The sequence below is a fragment of the Bombina bombina genome, chromosome 3 (assembly GCF_027579735.1).
Source record: "Bombina bombina isolate aBomBom1 chromosome 3, aBomBom1.pri, whole genome shotgun sequence".
Classification (NCBI taxonomy): Eukaryota; Metazoa; Chordata; class Amphibia; order Anura; family Bombinatoridae; genus Bombina; species Bombina bombina.
This window is the reverse complement of record NC_069501.1, coordinates 210,963,158-210,984,229: the sequence shown is the minus strand read 5'-3', so window position 1 is coordinate 210,984,229 and position 21,072 is coordinate 210,963,158. Positions and strand designations below refer to the sequence as shown.

The 21,072-nt window shown below is 41.0% G+C and overlaps 1 protein-coding gene across 1 annotated transcript in view; it reads right to left on the bottom strand.

The window, feature by feature from the left end:
* ZSWIM7 (zinc finger SWIM-type containing 7) overlaps window positions 1-21,072 on the bottom strand; it is a 413,683-nt gene that overhangs the window by 222,358 nt on the left and 170,253 nt on the right. Inside the window, exons 3-4 of the mRNA XM_053706119.1 lie at window positions 17,293-17,314; window positions 10,768-10,870 (exon numbers count right to left, since the gene is read on the bottom strand). Of these exons, the coding sequence (XP_053562094.1) occupies window positions 10,768-10,870; window positions 17,293-17,314 (125 nt within the window). The remainder of the gene's footprint in view (window positions 1-10,767; window positions 10,871-17,292; window positions 17,315-21,072) is intronic.

Sequence of the window (21,072 nt, the reverse complement as noted above, 5' to 3'; positions counted from 1 at the left end):
CCAAAAGGAGAGAAAGGTTGCCGAAGCTTTTTGACCTCTCCTCTGTCCAGAGTACAAGACAAACAGGGAAAAAGTTTGACGAAAATCTTTAGTTGCCTGTAAATAGAACTTCAGGGCACGGACTACGTCCAGATTATGCAAAAGTCGTTCCTTCTTTGAAGAAGGATTAGGACATAATGATGGAACAAATGATGGAACAACAATCTCCTGATTGATATTCCTGTTAGAAACTACCTTAGGTAAAAACCCAGGTTTAGTACGCAGAACTACCTTGTCCAGTGGCGTAGCGTGGGGGGGGCAACAGGGGCGGTTGCCCCGGGCGCATAATTCTGAGGGGCGCTTCCAGCCTCAACTTAGCAAAGGGAAGAAGGGAGGCTAAAAATTCTGACAGGCCCCCAGCTCTGTTCTGCGACCCGTCAGGAATGTGGTGATGCCGCGACTAAGGTAAGGTGTCAGGACCAGACTTACTTATAGCCCTGTTTTTGCCTGATACTAGCAACATGCAAAATGCAGCTTAATTACGGTTCTATTATTACCCAACAATTAAGTTCAATTCCAACAAAGGACCCAGAGCCAGAATGCCATGCATTGCCTGGGGCACTTTTTAAGGATCTCTAAGCAGAGGTGGGGGGGGAGGAATCCTTAAAAAGTGCAATAAATCTTTTTCAAACCCGTGGCACTGGTGGCAGCATGGCTGGGCTCTGCCTTTCTGTTAACCCCAGTTACCTAGTTAGTGGGATGGTGGGGTGATCAGAGACCATACTTTCATGTTTGACCGGATTCTGATTACAACTTACGCCATCTTGTCCTTGCACAAAAAAAAGTATATTTGTGACAGTTGACAAGAAGGCCTTGTTTCCTGTATTTGATTTTTCCCCTCCATGATCTTCCTAGGGCAGAAGTAGATTTAGGGATTTGTGTGCTGTCTGGCACCAGGATTGTGCTGCTCACCAGGCATTTCACTGTGTTTGTGTCCTATCAAAGAAGTCCTATGAATTCACCATCTTGAATCTATTTCTTGCTGGACTCCTGAGGTGTGGACTTTTACCGATTTTTAGGGTTTGGGTGCTCATTGCCTTTTTTATTTACATTAAACCCACCCTTACTGCATTTAAAGTAAAAAAAATAACTATAATTTGTGTTAGTAAATAAATTTAACAGCACCCCCCTAAATACCATACACCCTTCCCTCATATACGTATGTAATGCTGGGTTGTCTGTCCCATGCCCCTTTTATATTGATTACTTACAATTGTTATATTTATTAAGGTAGAATATATACCCCACTTTTATATGTCATTGGCACCCAAAAGACAGTCTGCCCAGCAGGGACAACCTTATGTAACAGCTGCCAACCTGTGTGTCCTCTTTTTAACGACTTACCAAAAACCTATTGCACCACATATACAATATGGGTTGCTGCAATGTGGGGGTGGGTGCACCCTGTGGTCTGCAGTATTTGTACCATGAAGTTTTACAGATCAGGACATGTCACCACCAGATGGGGGTTAAGGGGAGCTTTCCCCCATGTGTAAAATGAGAATAAATCTTAAAATGTAATATTGTTTATATTTGCCCAGCTCTGGAGAGGTGCAGACAGGGTTTGATCACAGGGGGATAGCACATAATGCTTGCAGGCTTCACCCACTGCCTCTTGTATTGCCAATATATTATTTTCATGGCTTTGTTTGTAAGGCGCTACTGATTAGCAGCTGCTTATGACAAGGGACATATTTTGGGGATATGGGTATCATCAGCAATAACTGTTAGTTATCCAGTAAAGATGGTTAAGGGAGCATTTTGTGGGAGAGGAGACAGTGTCCCTTGCTTTATGTGATCTACCAGGCTTGGGTCTTTGCTTGGTTTGTCCCAAATGTAAGAAGAAGCAGCATATCTAAAATGGGGTTGGGGGGGGGCGCAATACTTGCCTTGCCCTGGGCACTGACAACCCACGCTACGCCACTGACCTTGTCTGAATGGAAAATCAGATAAGGAGAATCACAATGTAAGGCCGATAACTCAGAGACTCTTCGAGCCGAGGAAATAGCCATCAAAAACAGAACTTTCCAAGATAAAAGCTTAATATCAATGGAATGAAGGGGTTCATACGGAACCCCTTGAAGAACTTTAAGAACCAAGTTTAAGCTCCACGGAGGAGCAACAGTCTTAAACACAGGCTTAATCCTAGCCAAAGCCTGACAAAAAGCCTGGACGTCTGGAACTTCTGCCAGACGTTTGTGTAAGAGAATAGACAGAGCAGAAATCTGTCCCTTTAACGAACTAGCAGATAAGCCCTTTTCTAAACCCTCTTGTAGAAAAGACAATATCCTAGGAATCCTAACCTTACTCCATGAGTAACTCTTGGATTCGCACCAATATAAATATTTACGCCATATCTTATGGTAAATTTTTCTGGTAACAGGCTTCCGTGCCTGTATTAAGGTATCAATAACTGACTCCGAGAAGCCACGCCTTGATAGGATCAAGCGTTCAATCTCCATGCAGTCAGCCTCAGAGAAATTAGATTTGGATGGTTGAAAGGACCTTGTATTAGAAGGTCCTGCCTCAGAGGTAGATACCATGGTGGACAGGACGACATGTTCACTAGGTCTGCATACCAGGTCCTGCGTGGCCACGCAGGCGCTATCAGAATCACCGATGCTCTCTCCTGTTTGATCTTGGCAATCAGTCGAGGTAGCATCGGAAATGGTGGAAACACATAAGCCATGTTGAAGACCCAAGGGGCTGCCAGAGCATCTATCAGCGCCGCTCCCGGGTCCCTGGACCTGGATCCGTAACAAGGAAGCTTGGCGTTCTGGCTTGCCCCAACGATGAATCAGTTGAGCGAAGACCTCCAGATGAAGTTCCCACTCCCCCGGATGAAAAGTCTGGCGACTTAGAAAGTCCGCCTCCCAGTTCTCCACGCCTGGGATGTAGATCGCTGACAGGTGGCAAGAGTGAGATTCTGCCCAGCGAATTATCTTTGAGACTTCCAACATCGCTAGGGAACTCCTGGTTCCCCCTTGATGGTTGATGTAGGCCACAGTCGTGATGTTGTCCGACTGAAATCTGATGAACCTCAGTTTTGCTAACTGAGGCCAAGCTAGAAGAGCATTGAATATTGCTCTCAACTCCAGAATATTTATTGGGAGGAGTTTCTCCTCCTGAGTCCATAATCCCTGAGCCTTCAGGGAGTTCCAGACTGCGCCCCAACCTAGAAGGCTGGCATCTGTTGTTACAATTGTCCAATCTGGCCTGCGAAAGGTCATCCCCTTGGACAGATGGACCCGAGAAAGCCACCAGAGAAGAGAATCTCTGGTCTCTTGATCCAGATTTAGTAGAGGGGACAAATCTGAGTAATCCCCATTCCACTGACTTAGCATGCATAATTGCAGAGGTCTGAGATGCAGGCGCGCAAATGGTACTATGTCCATTGCCGCTACCATTAAGCCGATTACTTCCATGCACTGAGCTACTGACGGCGTGGAATGGAATGAAGGACACGGCAAGCATTCAGAAGCTTTGATAACCTGGACTCCGTCAGGTAAATCTTCATCTCTATAGAATCTATAAGAGTCCCCAGAAAGGGAACTCTTGTGAGTGGTAATAGAGAACTCTTTTCCACGTTCACCTTCCACCCATGCGACCTCAGAAATGCCAGAACTGTCTCTGTATGAGACTTGGCAATTTGAAAACTTGACGCTTGTATCAGAATGTCGTCTAGGTACGGAGCCACCGCTATGCCTCGCGGTCTTAGCACCGCTAGAAGTGAGCCCAGAACCTTTGTAAAAATTCTCTGGGCCGTAGCTAACCCGAAGGGAAGAGCTACAAACTGGTAATGCCTGTCTAGAAAGGCAAATCGTAGGTACCGATAATGATCTTTGTGAATCGGTATATGAAGGTAGGAATCCTTTAAGTCTACTGTGGTCATGTATCGACCCTCTTGGATCATGGGTAGGATGGTTCGAATAGTTTCCATTTTGAATGATGGAACTCTTAGGAATTTGTTTAAGATTTTTAGGTCCAAGATTGGTCTGAAGGTTCCCTCTTTCTTGGGAACCACAAACAGATTTGAGTAAAACCCTTGCCCTTGTTCCGTCCGCGGAACTGGGTGGATCCCCCCCATTACTAAGAGGTCTTGTACACAGCGTAGAAATGCCTCTTTCTTTATTTGGTTTGCTGATAACCTTGAAAGATGAAATCTCCCTTGTGGAGGAGAAGCTTTGAAGTCCAGAAGATATCCCTGAGATATGATCTCCAACGCCCAGGGATCCTGGACATCTCTTGCCCAAGCCTGGGCGAAGAGAGGAAGTCTGCCCCCCACTAGATCCGTTTCTGGAAAGGGGGCCCTCTCTTCATGCTGTCTTAGGGGCAGAAGTAGGCTTTCTGGCCTGCTTTCCCTTGTTCCAGGGCTGGTTAGCTTTCCAGCCCTGTCTGTAACGAGCAACAGTTCCTTCCTGTTTTGGAGCGGAGGAAGTTGATGCTGCTCCTGCCTTGAAGTTACGAAAGGCACGAAAATTAGACTGTTTGGCCTTTGATTTGGCCCTGTCCTGAGGAAGAGTATGACCCTTACCTCAAGTAATGTCAGCAATAATTTCTTTCAAGCCGGGCCCGAATAAGGTCTGCCCCTTGAAAGGAATATTAAGCAATTTAGATTTAGAAGTCACGTCAGCTGACCAGGATTTAAGCCATAGCGCTCTGCGCGCCTGGATGGCGAATCCGGAGTTCTTAGCCGTTAGTTTGGTTAAATGTACAAAGGCATCAGAAACAAATGCATTAGCTAGCTTAAGTGCTTTAAGCTTGTCCATAATCTCATCCAATGGAGCTGTGCGAATGGCCTCTTCCAGAGACTCAAACCAGAATGCCGCAGCAGCAGTGACAGGCGCAATGCATGCAAGGGGCTGTAAGATAAAACATTGCTGAACAAACATTTTCTTAAGGTAACCTTCTAATTTTTTATCCATTGGATCCGAAAAAGCACAACTATCCTCCACCGGGATAGTGGTACGTTTAGCTAAAGTAGAAACTGCTCCCTCCACCTTAGGGACCGTCTGCCATAAGTCTCGTGTGGTGGCGTCTATTGGAAACATTTTCCTAAATATTGGAGGAGGGGAAAAGGGCACACCGGGTCTATCCCACTCCTTGCTAATAATTTCTGTAAGCCTTTTAGGTATAGGAAAAACGTCAGTACACACTGGTACCGCAAAGTATCTATCCAGCCTACATATTTTCTCTGGAATTGCAACCGTGTTACAATCATTCAGAGCCGCTAATACCTCCCCTAGCAATACACGGAGGTTCTCAAGCTTAAATTTAAAATTAGAAATCTCTGAATCCGGTCTCCCTGGATCAGATCTGTCACCCACAGAATGAAGCTCTCCGTCCTCATGTTCTGCAATTTGTGACGCAGTATCGGACATGGCTCTCACATCATCAGCGCGCTCTGTCCTTAACCCAGAGCTATCGCGCTTGCCTCTTAATTCTGGCAATTTAGATAATACCTCTGTCATAACAGCAGCCATGTTTTGCAAAGTGATTTGTATGGGCCTCTCTGATGTACTTGGCGCCACAATATCACGCGCCTCCTGAGCGGGAGGCGAAGGTACTGACACGTGAGGAGAGTTAGTCGGCATAACTTCCCCCTCGTTGTCTGGTGATAATTTCTTTACAGATAAAAATTTACTTTTATTCAAAGTGACATCAATACATTTAGTACACATATTTCTATGGGGCTCCACATTGGCCTTCAAACATAGTGAACAAACAGATTCATCTGTGTCAGACATGTTTAAACAGACTAGCAATGAGACTAGCAAGCTTGGAAAATCCTTTCAAATAAGTTTACAAGCAATATAAAAACGCTACTGCGCCTTTAAGAAGCACAAAAAATTGTCACAGTTGAAATAACAATGAACCAAATCAGTTATAGCAACCAAATTTTCACAGTAAATGTATTAAGTTAGCAAAGCATTGCACCCACTAGCAAATGGATGATTAACCCCTTAATATCCAAAACGGATAATCAATTTAACAATTAACGTTTTTATCACAGTCAAACACACTGTCACAGGTCTGCTGTGACTGATTACCTCCCTCAAAATGAATTTTGAAGACCCCTGAGCTCTCTAGAGACGTCCTGGATCAAGGAGGAAGAAGCAGGAAGACTGTAACTGAATTTTTACTGCGCAAAAAAGCGCTAAAATAGGCCCCTCCCACTCATATACAACAGTGGGAAACCTCAGTTAACCGTTTCTATGCAGAAATAAACGACAGCCATGTGGAAAAAATCATGCCCCAAAAGATTTATCACCAAAGTACCTCACAAAAACGAATAACATGCCAGTAAACGTTTTAAACATACACTTTAAAAGTTAGGTAGTGTTATTAATAAGCCTGCTACCAGTCGCTTCTACTGCAGTTAAGGCTCATACATTACTTCAGTATTAACAGTATTTTCTTAGTCAAATTCCATTCCTTAGAAAATTACTTATTGTACATATATTCATCAGCCTGATACCAGTCGCTACTGCATTTAAGGCTGTACTTACATTACATCGGTATTAGCAGTATTTTCTTAGTCAATTCCATTCCTTAGAAAAATATTCTACTGCACATACCTCATCTGCAGGGGACGCTGCATGCTATTCCCTTTCTGAAGTTACCCCACTCATCAGAATGTGCGAGAACAGCCAGTGGATCTTAGTTACTTCTGCTAAGATCATAGAAAACGCAGGCAGATTCTTCTTCTAAATACTGCCTGAGAGAAAAAAACAACACGCTCCGGTGCCATTTAAAATAACAAACTTTTGATTGAAGAAATAATTAAGTATAAAAAACTCCATCACTCCTCTCACACCTTCCTACTATGTTAGTTGCAAGAGAATGACTGGATATGACATGTGAGGGGAGGAGCTATATAGCAGCTCTGCTTGGGTGATCCTCTTGCAACTTCCTGTTGGGAAGGGAATATATCCCATAAGTAATGGATGACCCGTGGACTGAATACACTTAACAAGAGAAAGAGTCAATACACCAAATCTGCAACAGTGTATCTAGTTACTTATTGGCAATTCTGTGGCTATTTCATCAAAGAAGACAAAAATTAAACATATTAATCCCGGCAAAAGAAAAAAAAAAAAAAAAGAGTCCTAAGAGAGGGTGCTGCAACTTGTAATTCCACTACTTCAAAGTGATTGTCCCGTTCTATGATTTTGCTATTAGTATTAGAGTGGAAAAGACAAGTGACTTGTTTAGCATCCCCGTCTAATATCAGACAGTTGTGTCCTGTTATTTATGAATGTCCCAGACCGTATCCCTTTGAAGCCTGCCACCCCTTGCCCTTGTGATGGCAGTCCGTTATACCCCTTTGAATGAGTTGGCTGCCCCCTTCTTGAGACCTCTTCCAAAATTGCAGACTGTAGGTATCATAGGATGCCGCTAAGGGCCCCAAATCAGAAAAACTCGCCCCTCTTGACGCTATCTGACCGCCACTCACTGTCCGTAGCACCGGCCTCGAGTTCTCCAAGGAACAGCTCAGCCGGAAAGGACACCTCCTTGGGCACTCTCCGCTACACAGCCTCAGACGAGAATCGCACGCTCAGCTCCCCTCACGCAGCACCGGTGGGAGGGGAGAGCGCAATGACGTGATACCAACAAGAAAGACCCGCAAGGCACCACCGGGTCTCCGTTCCGAGGCCGAACCCGGCTCCGCCCCCGCGCAGCACCGGTGGGGGAAGGAGGGGGGCGGACGCCAAGCGAGAGCAGCAGGTAAAGGTAGTATGCTGTGTTGCGGTTTTTTAGTGTTTTGATCTGGCGGGGCGGCAGATGCAGGGAGGGGGAGAACGGCTTGATCAGTAGGTTGGCAGGGCTCTGCCGAGAAGGTAGGGATGTAGCCAAGGGCAGGGGGGCAATTGATAAAAGTGGACCTGTTGTAGATAGGTAAGACTCCCATTTGCTATCAGTAAAGCTGGGTCAGGTTACTGGCAGAATAGGCTTAAAACAGTGGGATGACAGACCACTGGATAGGGTTCCAGAGTAGTTCTTCTTTACTAGCCAGGTAAACAGCCCCAAAACTTGAGGCAGGGCGCGAAGGAATCAGCCGCCAGTGTCTAGGGGTCTGGAGTAACGAGCTGAGCAGCACCTGTGCAGCTCCTTCTCCACCGGAACCAGAATCTAGAGCATGCAATTTTAAACAACTTTCTAATTTGCTTCTATTATCAATTTTTCTTCATTCTCTTGGTATCTTTTGTGAAAAACAGGGATGTAATCTCAGGAGCCAGCCCATGTCTAGAGAACTAGATGGCAGCAGTTTTGCAAGAGCACTGGATGGCAGAACTATGTCCTGCCATGTAGTGCTCCAGATCCCTACCTAGGTATTTCTACAACAAAGAATAAGCTGGAAATTAAGCAAATTTGATAACAGAAATAAATTGGAAATTTTTTTGAAAATTGTATTCTCTGTCTGAATCACTAAAGAAACGTTTTGGTGCATTATAGTTATATAAGATTTAAAGGGACATGAAACTCAATTTTTTTTCTTTCATGATTCAGATAGAGAATACAATTTAATAAAAAAAGATTCCAAACTTCTTCTTCTATTCACTTTGCTTTGTTCTCTTGTTATTCTTTGTTGAAGAGATATCTAGTTATGTAGCGTGCACATGTCTGGAGCACATGGTAGGAAATAGTGCTGCCATCTAGTGCTCTTTCTAATGTATAACATTGTTGCAAAACTGCTGCCATTTAGTGCTGAAAACACGTGCACACTCCAAAACTTACCTTCCTGCTTTTCAACAAAGGAAAGAAAATGAAGAAAATCTGATAATAGAAGAAAATATAGTTTAAAATTGTAGTTCTATCTGAATCACAAAAGAAAAAGGATTTTGTCCTCCTGGAATTGGTGGATGGAAAGGAAAGAATAGACCAAAGATACTTGAATGTTTACTATCAAACAAGAGGCATGAGCATTTTGTCTGGAGATCAAAGTTGTTTTTTGTTAACTTTTCTTACTATTACAAAAGCAGGGTTCTCAGCTTTTTTACATTATGCAAAATGTTGATTTATCATAGAACAATAAACCTAATAATACAATTTTAATGATTATACTAACCCTTACTTCCAGACCTAATAATACGATTTTAATGATTATACTAACCCTTACTTCCAGACCTAATAATACGATTTTAATGATTATACTAACCCTTACTTCCAGACCTAATAATACGATTTTAATGATTATACTAACCCTTACTTCCAGACCTAATAATACGATTTTAATGATTATACTAACCCTTACTTCCAGACCTAATAATACAATTTTAATGATTATACTAACCCTTACTTCCAGACCTAATAATACGATTTTAATAATTACACTAAAGCCTACTTCTAGACCTAATAATACGATGTTAATGATTATACTAATGCCTACTTCTAGACCTAATAATACAATGTTAATGATTATACTAATGCCTACTTCTAGACCAAATAATACAATGTTAATGATTATACTAACGCCTACTTCTAGACCTAATAATACGATGTTAATGATTATACTAATGCCTACTTCTAGACCTAATAATACGATGTTAATGATTATACTAATGCCTACTTCTAGACCTAATAATACGATGTTAATGATTATACTAATGCCTACTTCTAGACCTAATAATACGATGTTAATGATTATACTAATGCCTACTTCTAGACCTAATAATACGATGTTAATGATTATACTAATGCCTACTTCTAGACCTAATAATACGATGTTAATGATTATACTAATGCCTACTTCTAGACCTAATAATACGATGTTAATGATTATACTAATGCCTACTTCTAGACCTAATAATACGATGTTAATGATTATACTAATACCTACTTCTAGACCTAATAATACGATGTTAATGATTATACTAATGCCTACTACTAGACCTAATAATACAATTTTAATGATTATACTAATGCCTACTACTAGACCTAATAATACAATTTTAATGATTATACTAATGCCTACTTCCAGACCTAATAATACAATTTTAATAATTACACTAAAGCCTACTTCTAGACCAAATAATACGATGTTAATGATTATACTAATGCCTACTTCTAGACCTAATAATACGATGTTAATGATTATACTAATGCCTACTACTAGACCTAATAATACGATGTTAATGATTATACTAATGCCTACTTCTAGACCTAATAATACGATGTTAATGATTATACTAATGCCTACTTCTAGACCTAATAATACGATGTTAATGATTATACTAATGCCTACTTCTAGACCTAATAATACGATGTTAATGATTATACTAATGCCTACTTCTAGACCTAATAATACGATTTTAATGATTATACTAATGCCTACTTCTAGACCTAATAATACGATGTTAATGATTATACTAATGCCTACTTCTAGACCTAATAATACGATGTTAATGATTATACTAATGCCTACTTCTAGACCTAATAATACGATGTTAATGATTATACTAACGCCTACTTCTAGACCTAATAATACGATGTTAATGATTATACTAATGCCTACTTCTAGACCTAATAATACGATTTTAATGATTATACTAATGCCTACTTCTAGACCTAATAATACGATGTTAATGATTATACTAATGCCTACTACTAGACCTAATAATACGATTTTAATAAATATATTAACGCCTACTTCTAGACCTAATAATACAATTTGAATGATTATACTAATGCCTACTTCTAGAGGTACAATAAGAAAAGCTTTGTTACCTGGAATGTAGTTCTTCCACTAGGACTTGTCAGATGTGTGACAGCGTGCTGGTCAACCAGATCCAATGCATACAAGGCTGTGGGCCCAAAAATAAATTTCAACCTGAAAATAACAGCAGTCACATATTATTATTATTTATAAAAAAAAAAAATTATTATTTAAATAACACACATACATATAATATACATATACAGGTAGAAAACCCGTCATCTAGACTGCTTGGACCAGAAAAGGTTTGTAGTTTGGAAATTTGCATCTTTAAAATGGGACAGTTTGGAGAGAGGTTGGAACTAAATATAAACGGCATTATCTTATGTCATTGCGTCGAATACAGCTTATACATGTAACATAAAGGTAGTTTTATATCATTTGTAATACTTTTGTATATATAGTACCCTCAGAAAGATAGTACTGTAATTAGAACAGTAATATGTGTTGTTTCCAATAAATATAGATTATTTACATTTTAGAACACAAAAATCAAAAACAAACACAGGAGAAGAATGTGACTTACAGGCAGGGAAAAAACAGAATTTATGTTTACCTGATAAATTTCTTTCTCCAACGGTGTGTCCGGTCCACGGCGTCATCCTTACTTGTGGGATATTCTCCTCCCCAACAGGAAATGGCAAAGAGCCCAGCAAAGCTGGTCACATGATCCCTCCTAGGCTCCGCCTACCCCAGTCATTCGACCGACGTTAAGGAGGAATATTTGCATAGGAGAAACCATATGGTACCGTGGTGACTGTAGTTAAAGAAAATAAAATATCAGACCTGATTAAAAAAACCAGGGCGGGCCGTGGACCGGACACACCGTTGGAGAAAGAAATTTATCAGGTAAACATAAATTCTGTTTTCTCCAACATCGGTGTGTCCGGTCCACGGCGTCATCCTTACTTGTGGGAACCAATACCAAAGCTTTAGGACACGGATGAAGGGAGGGAGCAAATCAGGTCACCTAAATGGAAGGCACCACGGCTTGCAAAACCTTTCTCCCAAAAATAGCCTCAGAAGAAGCAAAAGTATCAAACTTGTAAAATTTGGTAAAAGTGTGCAGTGAAGACCAAGTCGCTGCCCTACATATCTGATCAACAGAAGCCTCGTTCTTGAAGGCCCATGTGGAAGCCACAGCCCTAGTGGAATGAGCTGTGATTCTTTCGGGAGGCTGCCGTCCGGCAGTCTCGTAAGCCAATCTGATGATGCTTTTAATCCAAAAAGAGAGAGAGGTAGAAGTTGCTTTTTGACCTCTCCTTTTACCTGAATAAACAACAAACAAGGAAGATGTTTGTCTAAAATCCTTTGTAGCATCTAAATAGAATTTTAGAGCGCGAACAACATCCAAATTGTGCAACAAACGTTCCTTCTTTGAAACTGGCTTTGGACACAGAGAAGGTACGATAATCTCCTGGTTAATGTTTTTGTTAGAAACAACTTTTGGAAGAAAACCAGGTTTAGTACGTAAAACCACCTTATCTGCATGGAACACCAGATAAGGAGGAGAACACTGCAGAGCAGATAATTCTGAGACTCTTCTAGCAGAAGAAATCGCAACTAAAAACAAAACTTTCCAAGATAATAACTTAATATCAACGGAATGTAAGGGTTCAAACGGAACCCCCTGAAGAACTGAAAGAACTAAATTGAGACTCCAAGGAGGAGTCAAAGGTTTGTAAACAGGCTTGATTCTAACCAGAGCCTGAACAAAGGCTTGAACATCTGGCACAGCTGCCAGCTTTTTGTGAAGTAATACCGACAAGGCAGAAATCTGTCCCTTCAGGGAACTAGCAGATAATCCTTTGTCCAATCCTTCTTGAAGGAAGGATAGAATCCTAGGAATCTTAACCTTGTCCCAAGGGAATCCTTTAGATTCACACCAACAGATATATTTTTTCCAAATTTTGTGGTAAATCTTTCTAGTCACAGGCTTTCTGGCCTGAACAAGAGTATCGATAACAGAATCTGAGAATCCTCGCTTCGATAAAATCAAGCGTTCAATCTCCAAGCAGTCAGCTGGAGTGAAACCAGATTCGGATGTTCGAACGGACCCTGAACCAGAAGGTCTCGTCTCAAAGGTAGCTTCCAAGGTGGAGCCGATGACATATTCACCAGATCTGCATACCAAGTCCTGCGTGGCCACGCAGGAGCTATCAAGATCACCAACGCCCTCTCCTGCTTGATCCTGGCTATCAGCCTGGGGATGAGAGGAAATGGCGGGAACACATAAGCTAGTTTGAAGGTCCAAGGTGCTACTAGTGCATCCACTAGAGCCGCCTTGGGATCCCTGGATCTGGCCCCGTAGCAAGGAACTTTGAAGTTCTGACGAGAGGCCATCAGATCCATGTCTGGAATGCCCCACAGGTGAGTGACTTGGGCAAAGATTTCCGGATGGAGTTCCCACTCCCCCGGATGCAATGTCTGCCGACTCAGAAAATCCGCTTCCCAATTTTCCACTCCTGGGATGTGGATAGCAGACAGGTGGCAGGAGTGAGACTCCGCCCAAAGAATAATTTTGGTTACTTCTTCCATCGCTAGGGAACTTCTTGTTCCTCCCTGATGGTTGATGTACGCAACAGTCGTCATGTTGTCTGATTGAAACCGTATGAACCTGGTCCTCGCAAGCTGGGGCCAGGCCTGGAGAGCATTGAATATCGCTCTCAGTTCCAGAATATTTATCGGTAGAAGAGATTCTTCCCGAGACCAAAGACCCTGAGCTTTCAGGGATCCCCAGACCGCGCCCCAGCCTATCAGACTGGCGTCGGTCGTGACAATGACCCACTCTGGTCTGTGGAACATCATCCCTTGAGACAGATTGTCCAGGGACAGCCACCAACGGAGTGAGTCTCTGGTCCTCTGATTTACTTGTATCTTCGGAGACAAGTCTGTATAGTCCCCATTCCACTGACTGAGCATGCACAGTTGTAATGGTCTTAGATGAATGCGCGCAAAAGGAACTATGTCCATCGCCGCCACCATCAAACCGATCACTTCCATGCACTGAGCTATGGAAGGAAGAGGAACGGAATGAAGTATCCGACAAGAGTCCAGAAGCTTTGTTTTTCTGGCCTCTGTTAGAAAGATCCTCATTTCTAAGGAGTCTATAATTGTTCCCAAGAAGGGAACCCTTGTTGACGGGGATAGAGAACTCTTTTCCACGTTCACTTTCCAGCCGTGAGATCTGAGAAAGGCCAGGACAATGTCCGTGTGAGCCTTTGCTTGAGGAAGGGACGACGCTTGAATCAGAATGTCGTCCAGGTAAGGTACTACTGCAATGCCCCTTGGTCTTAGCACCGCTAGAAGGGACCCTAGTACCTTTGTGAAAATCCTTGGAGCAGTGGCTAATCCGAAAGGAAGCGCCACGAACTGGTAATGTTTGTCCAGGAATGCAAACCTTAGGAACCGATGATGTTCCTTGTGGATAGGAATATGTAGATACGCATCCTTTAAATCCACCGTGGTCATGAATTGACCTTCCTGGATGGAAGGAAGGATAGTTCGAATGGTTTCCATCTTGAACGATGGGACCTTGAGAAATTTGTTTAAGATCTTGAGATCTAGGATTGGTCTGAACGTTCCCTCTTTTTTGGGAACTATGAACAGATTGGAGTAGAACCCCATCCCTTGTTCTCTTAATGGAACAGGATGAATCACTCCCATTTTTAACAGGTCTTCTACACAATGTAAGAACGCCTGTCTTTTTATGTGGTCTGAAGACAACTGCGACCTGTGGAACCTCCCCCTTGGGGGAAGTCCCTTGAATTCCAGAAGATAACCCTGGGAGACTATTTCTAGCGCCCAAGGATCCAGAACATCTCTTGCCCAAGCCTGAGCGAAGAGAGAGAGTCTGCCCCCCACCAGATCCGGTCCCGGATCGGGGGCCAATATTTCATGCTGTCTTGGTAGCAGTGGCAGGTTTCTTGGCCTGCTTTCCCTTGTTCCAGCCTTGCATTGGTCTCCAAGCTGGCTTGGCCTGAGAAGTATTACCCTCTTGCTTAGAGGACGTAGCACCTTGGGCTGGTCCGTTTTTACGAAAGGGACGAAAATTAGGTCTATTTTTTGCCTTGAAAGGCCGATCCTGAGGAAGGGCGTGGCCCTTACCCCCAGTGATATCAGAGATAATATCTTTCAAGTCAGGACCAAACAACGTTTTCCCCTTGAAAGGAATGTTTAGTAGCTTGTTCTTGGAAGACGCACAGCCGACCAAGATTTCAACCAAAGCGCTCTGCGCGCCACAATAGCAAACCCAGAGTTCTTAGCCGCTAACTTAGCCAATTGCAAAGAGGCGTCTAGAGTGAAAGAATTAGCCAATTTGAGAGCATTGATTCTGTCCATAATCTCCTCATAAGGAGGAGAGTCACTATCGAGCACCTTAAGCAGTTCATCAAACCAGAAATATGCGGCAGTAGTGACAGGGACAATGCAAGAAATGGGTTGTAGAAGGTAACCCTGCTGAACAAACATCTTTTTAAGCAAACCTTCTAATTTTTTATCCATAGGATCTTTGAAAGCACAACTATCCTCTATTGGAATAGTGGTGCGTTTGTTTAAAGTAGAAACCGCTCCCTCGACCTTGGGGACTGACTGCCATAAGTCCTTTCTGGGGTCGACCATAGGAAACAATTTTTTAAATATGGGGGGAGGGACGAAAGGAATACCGGGCCTTTCCCATTCTTTATTAACAATGTCCGCCACCCGCTTGGGTATAGGAAAAGCTTCTGGGAGCCCCGGCACCTCTAGGAACTTGTCCATTTTACATAGTTTCTCTGGGATGACTAAATTTTCACAATCATCCAGAGTGGATAATACCTCCTTAAGCAAAATGCGGAGATGTTCCAATTTAAATTTAAATGTAATCACATCAGATTCAGCCTGCTGAGAAATGTTCCCTAAATCAGTAATTTCTCCCTCAGACAAAACCTCCCTGGCCCCCTCAGATTGGGTTAGGGGCCCTTCAGAGATATTAATATCAGCGTCGTCATGCTCTTCAGTAACTAAAACAGAGCAGCCACGCTTACGCTGACAAGGGTTCATTTTGGCTAAAATGTTTTTGACAGAATTATCCATTACAGCCGTTAATTGTTGCATAGTAAGGAGTATTGGCGCGCTAGATGCACTAGGGGCCTCCTGAGTGGGCAAGACTCGTGTAGACGAAGGAGGGAATGATGCAGTACCATGCTTACTCCCCTCACTTGAGGAATCATCTTGGGCATCATTGTCATTATCACATAAATCACATTTATTTAAATGAATAGGAATTCTGGCTTCCCCACATTCAGAACACAGTCTATCTGGTAGTTCAGACATGTTAAACAGGCATAAACTTGATCAGAAAGTACAAAAAACGTTTTAAAATAAAACCGTTACTGTCACTTTAAATTTTAAACTGAACACACTTTATTACTGCAATTGCGAAAAAACATGAAGGAATTGTTCAAAATTCACCAAATTTTCACCACAGCGTCTTAAAGCCTTGAAAATATTGCACACCAATTTTGGAAGCTTTAACCCTTAAAATAACGGAACCGGAGCCGTTTTAAGCTTTAAACCCCTTTACAGTCCCTGGTATCTGCTTTGCTGAGACCCAACCAAACCCAAAGGGGAATACGATACCAAATGACGCCTTCAGAAGTCTTTTCTAAGTATCAGAGCTCCTCTCACATGCGACTGCATGCCATGCCTCTCAAAAACAAGTGCGCAACACCGGCGCGAAAATGAGACTCTGCCTATGCTTGGGGAAAGCCCCTAAAGAATAAGGTGTCTAAAACAGTGCCTGCCGATATTATTATATCAAAATACCCAGATAAAATGATTCCTCAAGGCTAAATATGTGTTAATAATCAATCGATTTAGCCCAGAAAAAGTCTACAGTTTAAATAAGCCCTTGTGAAGCCCTTATTTACAATCGTAATAAACATGGCTTACCGGATCCCATAGGGAAAATGACAGCTTCCAGCATTACATCGTCTTGTTAGAATGTGTCATACCTCAAGCAGCAAGAGACTGCAAACTGTTCCCCCAACTGAAGTTAATTGCTCTCAACAGTCCTGTGTGGAACAGCCATGGATTTTAGTTACGGTTGCTAAAATCATTTTCCTCATACAAACAGAATTCTTCATCTCTTTTCTGTTTCTGAGTAAATAGTACGTACCAGCACTATTTGAAAATAACAAACTCTTGATTGAATAATGAAAAACTACAGTTAAACACTAAAAAACTCTAAGCCATCTCCGTGGAGATGTTGCCTGTACAACGGCAAAGAGAATGACTGGGGTAGGCGGAGCCTAGGAGGGATCATGTGACCAGCTTTGCTGGGCTCTTTGCCATTTCCTGTTGGGGAGGAGAATATCCCACAAGTAAGGATGACGCCGTGGACCGGACACACCTATGTTGGAGAAAAGTATTTTTTTATCATTTTATTTAAAAAAAATGTTAATTAACATGCAGAACTTAACTGAGTTTTTAAACTTCAACAAAAGACTTATGAATAGTTTATTTTTTAGTTAAATGAATAAATTTAATACACATACCCCAGCAGTAGTTCATCGGAAACTGTAAATAAAGGCAAAAACAATAATTTAGAAAGAGCATTACCTCACAAAACATAATTTATCACAATTTAATTCAGTTTGGAATCTGGGCAAGGGTCTATAAGTTTAGAAACACAATGATAAATTACTAATAAGCACTGGGTGAAAATTAAACAGCAGATTTCCAAATGAAGGTATTTAAAACATTTATTTTTATTTTAAACGAACATGGATGGCAGAAACTGGTACACCAGGTTAAAAAAAAAAAAAAAAAGCTTTGTTATACAGAAGTTAAAACCTATACATTCTGTTCCTGCACACTCTACAGCAGCAGGCTACAAACGAAGGGCACCTAGCAAAAAACATTTTGAACTTCACAGGGGATTAAAAATGCACCATATTTAAGTTAATACTACATATAATATGAATTTATTTTTTAAATACAGTTGGATATTTAAGACTATTCCTATTCCATATGCAGTTAATTAATTTTAAGCAGATACTACTTTTACCAAAGTGTATAAAAATATTTAATTTCTAAATGGCTCCATAACCAACAAGGACACCTTGTAGCTATACCATTTTGCATTGCTTTTCTACATACTTTGCCTAATAAAGTTGCATCATTCAATCACAGTAAGACAAATCACCAGAGCCAATGAGGAATTTTACATTTCACTTTCTAAGGTTTTGAATTATTTTACATTCTGTATATCTATATACACACACAATTGTCTGGCCTATAATAAAACGAGTGGATGGTTCATCATTATTCTTGCTGGGTTCTAAAATGTAAATACATTTAAAAGGGACAGTAAAATCAAAATTAAACTTTTATGATTCAGATAGGGCATGCAATTTTCAACAACTTTCCAATTTACTTTTATCTTCAAATTTGCTTTGTTGTCTTGGCATTTTTTGTTGAAAACTAAAACTAGGTAGGCTCATAAACTGTTATCTCAGTGCATTTTAACAGTTTTTCAGTTACACAGTGTTAGTTTATGTGTGCCATATAGATAACATTGTGCTCACTCCCGTGGCTTTATTTAGTCAGCACTGATTGAGTAAAATGCATGTCTGTTAAAAGCACTGAGATAAGTCGTTAGAGGCTTAAATACAAGGTAATCACAGAGGTAAAAAGTGTATTAATATAACTGTGTTGGTTATGCAAAACTGTGGAATGGATAATAAAGGGATTATCTATCTATTTAAACAATAACAATTTTAAAGTAGACCATCCCTTTAAAAATAAAAAATCTGCGGAAAATCACATAGGTTGGTTATAGGGATAAATGGGTGGGGGTTGTATTATTTTACCATCATAAGGGTTCAACAGAATAGGTGCAGCACAAGAGAAGTCATGAAGACAGGAGTGTGATATGGTTGTGATTCAGCTAAGGGAGCATAAAGCAATCAGATAAAAGATATATAATTGGATGTGGTATTGTGGAGGGCTTTGCAGGTAAGGTTTAAAATCTGATCATAGTGGATGCAAGTGGAAGGATTGGCATCAGCATTTGGAACAGACTAAAGTGGAGAGTCTATTGAATGGTAAGCCAACAAGAAAGGTGTTGCAGTAGTCAAGGCATGATATGATGAGTGAATGAACTATAATTTTTGTTGCCCCTTCAGTGCTGAATGGTCTGATTTTAGCCATGTTTTGGACATGAAGGTGGCAAAATTTAGATGAGAGATTGGATGTGAGTGGGTAAAAGGAAAAGTCGCCCAAGCCCAATCGCGATGTTAGAATAATGTTAGAATAATATTGGACATCTTTGCCCCCTTAATTTTTAATAAAAAAGAGACACGCTCTCCTAATTTTTCTACTGCTGCATTTTCTGCATGTTCAAAAATGACGAAATGACTGTTCGTCATTTCATCTTGAAATGGATGATGGGAAATATTAGTGGGACAATCTGTAAAAAGATTAAGAAGGGACAGACATAGAGAGGTTGAAGGAACATACATTTTGGTGTCATTATTCTATAAGTGATATTGGAGCCCAGGTGATCTTATCAGTTTAACAGTGAGAAAGAATAAACATAGAAGAGTAGTTATGGAAAGAAGTTGAAAAAACAGGAAGGCTTTTATCAAAATGATGTATAAAAGGTGTATGCTTGAACTGTGATGGAAATATGTCTAGTTAAGTGCAGGTTAAATAAATGGGTTAAGGGAAGAGGAAGAAGAGAACAATTTGTGAGTTAAGAGAATGAGAGTGGATACCTCTGACTTGCACGCAGTGAATGGGGCAACTAGACATGCAGGCAGTTTATAAGGAATGATAGTAGGTAGAGAGCAGGTGTCTTTTTATGGTTTCATTTTTTACTGAAAGTGGTAATCAAGGTCACTGGCTTAGAGGACAGATGATGGAGGAGGAACTGAAGGGTAAAGAAGGGTGTTGAATGTAGATATGATGCCTTTTGGATTTGAAGATTGGGAAGCAATGTCAAATATATGCTTAGTTAGATATGGTGAATGCAGTGGAATGACTACATGAATTTGTAGTGAATAAAGTTTGCATGACTGTGTGAATTCCACAAGAGGAAGTTACAGAAAGAAGCTGTAGGAATATTGAAACTGCCATGGATAGAATGTTGGAAGAGATTCAATGAGGAAGTCAAGCAGCAAATTGGTCAAAAAAAGGTCAGAAAATAGCAACACACAGAGATACAAGAGAAAGCATATATAGTGTAAAGTTCAAAGGGGCTGAAGGTGAGAGAGGGTATGAAAGGTATGCACTGAAAAGTACAATGGGGTTAAAGTAAGATGCCAGCACAACCTCCTTTTTGTCACTAGGTCTCAGTGTGTAGCTGAAGTAGAGGTAAATAGTTTGGCAGTAGAAACTGTGCCTAAAGTAGATAGCCGTGTTTCACAGATTTCAAAAAGGTTAAATGGACATTGTACTTTAAAACGTATTCCTTTTAATTATTTGTTGACCATAATCCATTTTACCTTCTGTATTAAATTGTTCACAAATAGCTCCTATACTGTTAGGATATCTTAGGGAAGGAATTTAATTTAAATTGTCTCTTATAGGAACTCAACTGCAGAATTAATATATGTTGTTTGTTTGCACTGAATCAAATGAATCCTCTATGGAATGAGAGAATTCTGTAGATTAGTGTAGGTTAGTCAATTGTTAGTACGTTAATTCTGTATAAAACAAACTACACAGAAGGTACTGAAACTTGTGGATAGCTAAGTTGAGGTAATTGAATGTACAAGTCCCAAGCAGTTTGAATTATTAGAAAGTCTGGTAATTAGAACAAGTCCTAATGGATGATTCAGGTGACAGAAATCCTCTCCACTTAAGTCAATTCACATATGAAACGGAGATACTGAATTTGGTTTTAAATTTATGCATATAACGATACACAGCACATACCTGCGAATCTCCTTTAATGTGGACAGGGAAGAACTGTTGATCAGATTGGAGCTGAGTAACCGGAGCTACGTGAGAGGTGTCCTGCAGCGTTGAGACAGGGTAGAAGTGCTGTGTTCAGTGATCGGAACAAACAGGAAGTGACGTAACGGCAGTTGCGAGCAATGTGTGACCGCAGCTCCTATTCAGAGTTAACCGTTACCGGAGCAGATTAAGAACTGACAGTCTCTTTTAAATTGAAAGTTAAGTTTTTACCCCACTGAGCATTGAGAGAGGTGAGTCCTTTCACAGAAAAGAGTTGGTTGAGAGCGAAGTGGAACTCATAAGATAATATCCCAGAAGTATGATAGCGTAATTCAGTCTTCAAATATTTAATTTCCCAAAAGCAAGGAAGCGTA